Here is a 9,940-nt window from a genome sequence, read left to right as displayed (position 1 = left end):
CGCGGGGCGTAATCTCGCTGATCAACAAATCCACATAAGTTCTTAATGGCTTAATCTCTTAAGCCCAAACTTCATATCCATAGACCAAATATGTCTAGGATCCATAAAGTCTCAAACTTTATTACTTGGGACGTCCATAAAGCTCTTAATCCAAGGTCTTAATCCATTAAGACCTATCTATAACACATATGAGACAACCAAAGCCCTTGGGACCTCATTTTTCTTACTCCGGACCTCTCCTAAGGTCTAAAAGGACAGCCAATCTCAGCCAACTCGAATCATGCATCAAGATGAGGTTTTTGGGACAAGAATGATGTCAAAACTTCACAACACATAGATCTACACAATATGATTGTCAAGCCAGAGACTTTTTACCTCAAAATGGCTTTAGAAGGTGATCCCTTTCCAGATCTACGAGCTCCAGCCACCCCCACTCCTTCTTTGACAACTTCCTCTTTCTTCTTCTTGGCTCTCCTTTGCCAAAACAAGTTTTCCAAGGTCAAACACACCCAACAATGGAGGTGGAACGGCTATCTAGGGCTTCTAAGGATGAGAGAGTGTTTATGGAGGCTAGGGTGAGAACCATTATGTTCCTTATATAGTGGCTGGCCCTAAATTTAGGGTTTCTGAATGATAGACGTACATTGGGCGTATGTCGAGAGACCCCCGCGTTCCTTTCCTTCATTACGATGGGCGTACGTCCAACTTACGTTGGGCGTACCCAGCCAAACACATGTGTGCATGCTTGGCATGCATGGGACCCCTTTGCTAAACTTCCCCCTTAGGGACCATTGCTGCCAATATCTTTAATTTACAACATTTCCTCCATCATAAGTCCGTTCTCGCCAACTCTATATCCACATTAAGGACCGGAACGCCCTTACTCTTGATCTCGGGAACCCATAAATAGATATTTCAAGAACGGGGCGTTACATAGGAGTAGGTTAATTTGTCGGTTCAAAAAAATAATAATAATAATAAATAAATAAAATACACATTTGTTGCATTGTTCGGTACAAACATATGAACATATGGGCATCATTTCTTTATCTTGTCATGGGTATGGAAAACCAATAGATAATATATATATATATATATATATATATATATATATATATATATATATATATATATATATATATATATATATATATATAATAAAAATGAAAAAGTATTGAAAACAACAATATCAAATTTCCAAGTTATATATAATTTAGAAAGAAATGATTTTTTTTTTTTTTGAAAAACTATGGACAAAATATCCAATCAAAATTGTTTTTTTATCTTTTTATTTATCTTATAAAGGTTTTGTGAAAACAAAAAAATTTCTACAAATAAATTGCATCCTTAATATATATTTATTAAAGATTTCTAGGAAAATTTGTACGTAGTTAGAAAGGCCACAATTTAATCATGAATTCATACCACATAAACTAGCCTCAACACATGTATAGTAGGTATAATAGTTTTTTCCTTCATACAAACGTCCTATATATGACCATGCTCTTTGTAACATACATAAGACATCGACTTAATTACGTTGAACCTGTAAGATATATCATTTTATTATTTGATAATTTGTGACACCCACTTACATCGCTTATACGCAAGTCACATGACTAGACATCTACACATCAACATGCTTGTTGGAATCACTAAATATATAGTTAAGAGATGGAAACTAGCAAATCAAGATTGATATCTCTCTTTAATGGTATGCAAGATTTCATTAGCAGAAACCGGTCGTTGAGGTGGAGGATGTGGATGACGTAGGCAATCAATAAGCCGTCTTAAAAAGTTACGGAAACGGCGACAACAGAAACACAACCCAATTTGACCAAAAACCCCTGTAAGCACCGCCGCTAGTGCTGAGGATGGCTCCATAAATATATGTATACTACTTACCTCTACAAAAAAAATCTTCAATACGAATTACTTTCCAAATACTGTAAAATAGTGAGGTATTGATGCATCGTATCGTTATTTGTAGGTTATCATCTATATTTAAAAATAGTAATAATAATAATAAATAAATAAATAAAATGTAACAGTTGCAATTATGTAATGTGAGTTTGTAACCTATTGGAATTAAATTCATGAAAACTGAAATATTAATTATTTTTCATCATACTATATATTATATACAAGAAAAAAAGTATATACATAAGATTAAGACCCAATAGCTCGGTTGTAATATGGACTTAAGAAATTCAAATTGAACACTAAAACTAAATGTCGTAGTTCGTAAAAGCATCAACATTTAATAGGGTCTAGTACTCTAGTATGATTGGGTCTTTTTCGGCCAAGGCCAAGACCATTAAGCATAGTCAAATTGATGATTTTAAGTTCTTAAATCATATTCACAATTCACAAAGCACAAGGGAAGTGAGAGTTGTTTTCTTTCTTTCTTTCTTTTTTTTTTTTTTTTTTTTTGAAGCAGCAAACGAGAATAATATATATAAGGAAGATCCGTCTCTAGCAAGTCACTAGTGAGGACAAACAAAAGTACAAAGGACAGGAAAAAACAAAAAAAAAAAATGAATTGAAATGCAATTACATTACGGACTACAAAAATGGTTGAAGTTCTAATTTGTCCAGTTTAAGCCACATTCTTTGCTTCTATGATTGAACCATAGAAATGTAGTTGCATTTCTATAAGACCAGAGGGAGTGGGTGCGGTCTAGGCCGCACTCCACCCGCTACATCATCACGCACACCGCCCCATGGGTGTGGTCCAGGTGCGGTCTAAGCCGCATTGAGGCCTTCCATAGGTGCACTCCCCTCTCTCTCTCTCTCTCTCTCAACCAATCATCTTTCTTTCTTTTTCTTTTTTTTTTCTCTCTCCTAACCGTTTTCTCACTCCCACCTTATGGTTTCAAATTGATAAAATGAGAAAAAAATATGAGTTGTTATCTATGTGGCATAGAAGGAAGTGCGGTTTCAATGACACCACTCCCTCCAGCCTAATATAAAATGCATGAACGAACTTTATGAATCTCTGTGAATATGGTTTAAAATGTGTGAACGAACTTTATATATATATATATATATATATATATATATATATATATATATATATATATATATATTTGTGATTGCAAATAAATCTTTGTGCTTGTTAACACATAAAAAAGAGAATTAAAGTATTATTATATGAAATTTTAAACTCATTTATAATTTTGTTATGGTCAAATACAATTACATAAAATCATTAATTCGGTTAATTTTAGTGATTTTTATTTTTTAATTTCAAAGGATACAACAATTTAGTTTTTTTTTAAATAGCAAATCTAACATATTCCTAAACTACATCTTAAATTCACATATATATATATATATATATATATATATATATATATATATATATATATATATATATATATATATATATATATATATATATATATATATATATATATTGATTGCAAATAAATCTTTGTGCTTGTTAAAACATAAAAAAGAGAATTAAAGTATTATTATATGAAATTTTAAACTCATTTATAATTTTGTTACGGTCAAACATAAGAACATAAAATCATCAATTCCGTTAATTTTAGTGATTTTTATTTTTTAATTTCAAAGGATACAACAATTTAGTTTTTTTTTTTTTCTGAAAAATGTAACCAACTTTTAAACTATACTTTAAATTCACTTATGTTCACGATGGGATTTCAATCCTCAACTTCAAAAAAAGAGAACAATATCAAATATCTTTAAGACTATAAGCCTTTTTGGTATACAACAGTTTAGTTTTTTTTTTTTTTTTTTGGAACGGCAAACTAACTAATCTACTTTTAAATAACCATTTATGTCTCCACTGAAACTTGAACTTCTGACCTTTCATATGAGATGATCACTCCATACCGCTAGACCATTAATCTTTTGGTTACAAACAGTGAACTTAACCGGAAAAGATACATTGTTGATAAAATATAATTAAATAAAAAAAGTACAAAAAGTAATTGATGGTTTGATTGGATCTCAAGGCCGACATATTGGATAACTAAAGACAATAATTCTTGTAGCTTTTCATAAAATCAAGTAGTATACCACACATCATTTCCAATCCACACGTCACAATCTACAATGTACGAACTACACCAATCTCAAAATTAAATCTAATCCATCTCACCAAAAATTAACAGAGATGAAAAAACGGATATGTAGACAATTTCAGTAACAAATGAAAATATTTAATTTTTTATTTTTTATAAATAGTTAATAAGTAAGACTTAGAAACCTAAATTACCAATAAACAAACCAGCTTCTATGAAATATTATAATCAAATCATTTGAAGGTAACGTATAATAAGTTTTCAGATTACCAATTAAACCTAATGCAGATAAAATATAACAAAATAGAGTCAACTTTAGGTGTCAGCTGACACTATTTTCGTCTGAAAGAAAAAGTCTAGGCCGAAATTTTGTTCAGTCAAAATCAAACACGATAAGATTACCAAAAAGAATCTAATTCCACAAATAAAATAAAAATAATTGAGAAAACGATAAGCTACTCTGTTAGGATGCAACACCCGAGGGAGTAGGGACTACCATAGTGATAGTGTATCAGTGTATCTATCTATAACATGTCCATACAATTATTTCTTGAGTTGATTGTATACCAACAACACTAACAGTAACACTAGTCACAAAAATATCGTCTTTTTTTTTCAATAAAAACAGAATTGCAACTGTTTGTTCTTTGCTGTTTACATTGATACACGGAATAAACATCAATCAAACAATGGCCGACTACTCAACGGCCTCACTTACTTCAGAGCTCCGGGAACTCTAATCTTTTTCCCAATCCATCAAAAAAAAAAAAGAAAAAAAAAAAAAAAAACATCAAAAGAAATCAAACTCAAGATAATTATCCGACCCCTTTTTCTCGGGTGCAACCGCAATGGTATTGGTAGCAACCTTTTTCTCGGCTGCCACCGGGGGCGAAGGAATCTCAAGCGGTCTGGGAATCTCGGGTGGACTGGCACAGCGAATCAAGGCCCAATTAACACCTTCAAAGAAGGGATGTTGTTTGATCTCCGTGGCTCCCCTTTTATAAGCCAATCTGTGTTGTGGTTCTTTCACCAACAAACCTCTGATTAAATCCCGAGCAGAAAAACTAACCACGGGTGACTCCGGAAACCTCAACGGCTGACCCACCACATTCATCAAAGTGGCTCGGTTCCCAGAGCCTTTAAACGGAGTCTTCCCAAACAGAAGCTCGTACAAGAAGATCCCAAGCGTCCACCAGTCAACCGCACTCCCATGCCCTTCGTTTTTAATGATCTCAGGAGCCAAATACTCGTGGGTCCCCACAAACGACATCGACCGGGCCCCCGTGGGCTCCGCCATCAGCTCCGGTAGCGGTGTCACCTGGTGTCTGATCTCCGGTTTGGCCTTTGATGATTTCTTCTTGGACTTGCTCATAAAAAGTCTGGGCGAGAAACACGACGTGGGGACCACACAGGAGGGTTGGATACAAGAAGTGGGCTCGATACATGCGGGCTGAACACAATAACCTGAGTTCCTTCCGAGGGGTTCGTTGTCTAAAGACGCCGATTTCACAAGTGTCGGGCTCACGGAGCATCGAAGGGAAAGGTCAAAATCGGAAAGCATTATGTGTCCGTCTTCCCTCACCAGAACATTTTCCGGCTTCAAGTCCCGGTAGATTATCCCCAGCATGTGTAGGTACTCCATAGCAAGGAGTATTTCCGCAACATAAAACCTACAAATACAATACAAATTCTTATAATCTCATCCAGTAGAATCAGAAACAAGAAAAAAAAAAAAAAAAAAAGACATATTACTTTACAGCCTGTTCGCAAAATCGCTTCCCGGGTTGCCTTTGTCTGAGAGTGTGCAAATCGCCACCTGGACAAAACTCCATAACCAAACAAGAGAATTTATCGGTCTCAAAATGAGTATAGAGAGTTGGAAGAAAGGGGTGATCCAGAGACTGTAGAATCTCCCTTTCTGTCTGTGCGCGTAACAATTTCTTACGGCTTTCAAGGGAGACTTTATCCATAACCTTCATGGCAAAATAAGATTTGGTACCACTGAGTTCAGAGAGATAAACACTCCCAATATCACCACACCCCAATCTCTTCAACAATCTAAAATGGCTCAGACCCAAAACCCCATCTTTTGATCTAACGGCCTGGATCGCTTCCCATCTTGAATCGTTTGATTTATGCGGTTTGCTCACACTGCTGCTTAAACCACTACAACTGCTTTCATCACTTACATCCGTACTTGTGCTTCCTCTACACATACTGCTCTTCCCACTCTCAACAAGATCCATCCTTTCATTCATTTTACTACTCCCACTTGTTATTGTAATGCTGCTAACTCCGTCACTTAATTTACCAGATACCGAACTGTTTTTTGAAGTTCCTTGACCCGATAAACTCTTTTCTGGATCAAATGTATCTTCAGTCTCTATTTTATCGCCTAAACATTTCCGGTTTGACTTTTTAGACTCTATTTCCATCTTTTCGGTTGATTTTGTTGGAGTTGCAGGCTCTAAGCAGCTGCTGCTTTTTGTGGCATCATCGTCACATGTGCTTTCTACCATTAGTTTACTAATAGATCTCGAATCCATTTAAGAAACTGCAAATTTCTTTTGATCAATCAAAACCCAAAACTAGAGTAGCATCTCCGACTCAGGAAAGCCTGCCTGCCTGCACAGATAAATAATTGTAATAACCATTCAAAACAAGCTTTAACTAAAACTTGATGTTCATGGAAGAAAGTTGCAAATTCGCAAAGAAATCAAGAAATTTCATTTTGAACATCAACAAACTATTAATGGATATCAAGATATATTATACAAACAATTTGCACACCAAAACTCAAGAAAATAAAAATGGAAAGCAAACTATCGAGAAACAAATCAACAAAGTTATAAAATCATAAACAAATCAGGAAACTTACAAAATATTTAAGAAAACCCAGATCACAAGCTTAAGGAACTACAAATGAAATTCAAGATTATGCCAGTGAAATTTAGGCAACAGATCACACCAAAATCGTATCAACAAACAAATCTGGAAAGTTACAAAATATTAAGAAAACCCAGTTACAAGTTCGAGAAACTATTATTAATGGGGGGGAAAAAAAATAGGGCAGTAAAAACTGTGGAAATGATTTGCACACCTAAATAACTATATCTGAGATCAAGCTTTATGTTATTCTACAAGAGTAAGCTTTCATTGGTGTCTCTGAAACCAATTAATTTATCAAGAAACCAATAACTGGATTTCGAAAACGATGTGATGAAATAAACATCTTGCACATAGCAATCAAAGTCTACGACAAGATAAGAAGAGACCCATGAAGAAAAAAAAAAAAGGTAAAAAGTAAAAGGGTATATGAAAAGCAGACAGATCTTGAAAATAGACCCACCTCTCTTCCATTAAAATCTTTACCAAAGAACCCTAATCCAAAAACCAACCAAGAACACATGAAAAGCAAAACCCACTTGCATTAACAATCAGATGAGCATTTATGAAAAAGTAAAAAAGAAAAGTAACCATTAAAAAAAACGAACCTGAAGGTCTGCAAAGATCAGAACTTTAGGGTTTCTGTTCAGCCCTTAATCAACAATCGACTTACAGCTCCGAATAGTTGAAGTGGGAGATATATAATGGAGGGAAGGAAGAAGGGAGTGAGCTCTCGCTTCCAAAATTGTGGTGGAGGAGAATACAGAGAAAAGGGGGAAGAAAATGGAGTTGGGTCTTTGTGTAATGGAGGAGAGAGAAGGAGAATTTGAGGAATCGAGGGTAAAGTTAAAGTTTTGCCACGTTCTTGGTATTATTATATTGATCTCAAAGAAAGAAAACATATGGGGCTTCTTTGGTTCCAACCTGTACATCATGGTTTTAGCTTTTAAGGCAACTCAGAAATTTTCTTTTCTTGTCTTGCCTAAATAAAAAAGTATGGTAGTTTTTTTTTTCTGTGAATTGTTTTTAGATGAAAAAGGCTGCTTTTAGATTAGAAACTGGTGTTATAAACGAGTTGCAACAAGTTCGTGGTTGACTTTACCTACGACTTTTAAACTATAAACTTAAACTCGATTTATAGCTTGGTAGCTTTATATTAATTTGGACTAGATTTTGTTTCAATCAATGTATAAGAATGGAGATTTGTTTGTATACTCTATATATTTGTGTTATATGTTTCAATCATTGTATAAGAACGGAGATTTGTTTGAAACCATGGTTTCAAACAAACCCTAAATATTCATCTCACCTCTTCCCTTATCATTTTTTGTTCAATTTGTTTTTCTTTACCCTTGTCGCCTAGCATGTGATGTCTCGACTAACATGGCCATCAAGTCGGTGACACATTTGCCTTTAAACTTTCTTCGTTTCATTTTGCTTTAAATGTGTCCAACGTCCAGACCTTCCAGTTGCTCTAGAGATTGAGATAAAGTCCAATATGTATCTTGGAGAGCCTTTCCGCCTCCATGCCCTGACATACCAAGTGTTGGTATGTATTATACTTCAAGATGTGTCAGTATAATGCCCTATGACAACATTTGATGCAATCGTATTATAATGGATATATGATACCATATCAATCGATCTCCACCCAATCTTGTAACATGTCGTTTCTCCATAGTATGTCTTGGGGTCATCTCAAAATCATTTTTAAAGGTAATAAGAGTTTGAAGACAATTCATCTACAACACTGGATCTCATGCTCCAAATAAATTGATTTTCCCAAATTATTTGCATATTGTCAGCACCTTAAAATATTAACTATTCTGTTGGTAAATGTGGTGTCTGAAGTACCCAATCAACGTTTCATTCTTCAACTTGCAACTAGATTATCCTAGGTATATGATTTTTCAACGATTATTCAACAATAACGTCTTGTCACCATTTTACAAAAGTGTCCAACATGTTAACCTTAGAAGAAGTTTGGAGAGCACAACAAGCGACCTATATGATGTCCCTTCAACGGCTCTTTACACATCCAACCAACAAACACGCTTCAAAGTAGTCGCATACCTCTTCTACATAACCTCACGATGACATTACATGTCATGGAAGGGGGCATAGATGTGACAGGCCGAATAATTTTGGTTATCCTTAAAACAAAACACAATCCTAATGGGCTTCAACAATCTAATTCTATATGTAACAATATGACGTACCACCCTACATACATCCCATATCTAACATTACGGCTTTTTACGCTCCCCGAAAATATGGATACCAACCTCATCCTCTATCCATTGTAGGTATCTTCTACCTACATCCAATGTAGCCTTGTCATGCTATGAATTGCACTCTTAAGATTCCAACTGTTATTGATGAGGCACTACATAGTTTAACTTATAATCCTTCAAATAAATTTTAGGATATATATGCTATGTTTCACATTACATCTTACCAAGGTACACTTTCACATTACATCTTACCAAGGTACACTTTCCTACATTTTCTTAGTTTAAGTCCATATAGTCTTATTACTTGTTATAAGGCATGGTAATTCCATGCTCTTACATTCTCCAATACCATATATATTCCCTTTCTACATTTAATTATTTATTTCAAAACTGTTTTGGTCATTCCTAATCTTGTTAGGTGTCGCCGCTAATGCTGTGTAACATCCTAATTTTCGAGGCAATTTTTTTCATTTTTATTTATTCAAAACATGTAACGTCCGCGTTTCTAAGCTAGGCACTAATGATGACTTAATAGTCTAGGTCAACCTTTGTAATTTGTTTTGAAATAATAAAACGTATTATTGATTATTATGTGTTTTTGCTTAATTATTATAATCTAATGAATTAAGGATAAAAATAAGCATCGAAAATAAATGATAGACAAACCTGATATCTATGAAGAAAGTTTTAGTGGTTGAAATAAGGATTTCGGAGATATAAAGAATACCGAAATCCGAGTTATAACAAAGAAGTTATGACTTGTTG

General features: G+C 34.4%; 1 protein-coding gene across 3 annotated transcripts; it reads right to left on the bottom strand.

The window, feature by feature from the left end:
* Positions 1-4,643: 4,643 nt before the first annotated feature.
* On the bottom strand, positions 4,644-7,806 carry LOC145046311 (serine/threonine-protein kinase D6PK-like). 3 transcript variants are annotated; one of them, XM_078994598.1, is made up of 4 exons: positions 7,550-7,806; positions 7,405-7,436; positions 5,808-6,680; positions 4,644-5,725 (listed from the first exon to the last, which is right to left on the bottom strand). In XM_078994598.1, the coding sequence occupies exons 3-4, from the start codon at positions 6,599-6,601 to the stop codon at positions 4,846-4,848; spliced, it is 1,674 nt and encodes a 557-aa protein (XP_078850724.1). In that variant the 5' UTR covers positions 6,602-6,680; positions 7,405-7,436; positions 7,550-7,806; the 3' UTR covers positions 4,644-4,845. The 3 variants fall into 3 exon arrangements, with proteins under 3 accessions (XP_078850724.1, XP_078850723.1, XP_078850726.1); XM_078994597.1 differs by lacking the exon at positions 7,405-7,436; XM_078994600.1 differs by lacking the exons at positions 7,405-7,436; positions 7,550-7,806 and adding an exon at positions 7,156-7,282.
* Between the last annotated feature and the right edge of the window lie 2,134 nt (positions 7,807-9,940).

The sequence above is a fragment of the Lactuca saligna genome, chromosome 5 (assembly GCF_052625555.1).
Source record: "Lactuca saligna cultivar CGN05327 chromosome 5, ASM5262555v1, whole genome shotgun sequence".
Taxonomy (NCBI): domain Eukaryota; kingdom Viridiplantae; phylum Streptophyta; class Magnoliopsida; order Asterales; family Asteraceae; genus Lactuca; species Lactuca saligna.
The sequence above is the reverse complement of the archived record's forward strand: the minus strand, read 5'-3'. Positions and strand labels throughout refer to the sequence as shown.

Bases quoted from the DNA above. Each gene is read 5' to 3' on its own strand.
- LOC145046311 (XM_078994598.1), bottom strand. From the start codon at position 6,601: ATGGATTCGAGATCTATTAGTAAACTAATGGTAGAAAGCACATGTGAC. The intron at 5,726-5,807 runs GTAATATGTCTT...TTGTATTTGTAG, and splicing joins TTTTGCGAACAGGCTGTAAA to GTTTTATGTTGCGGAAATAC.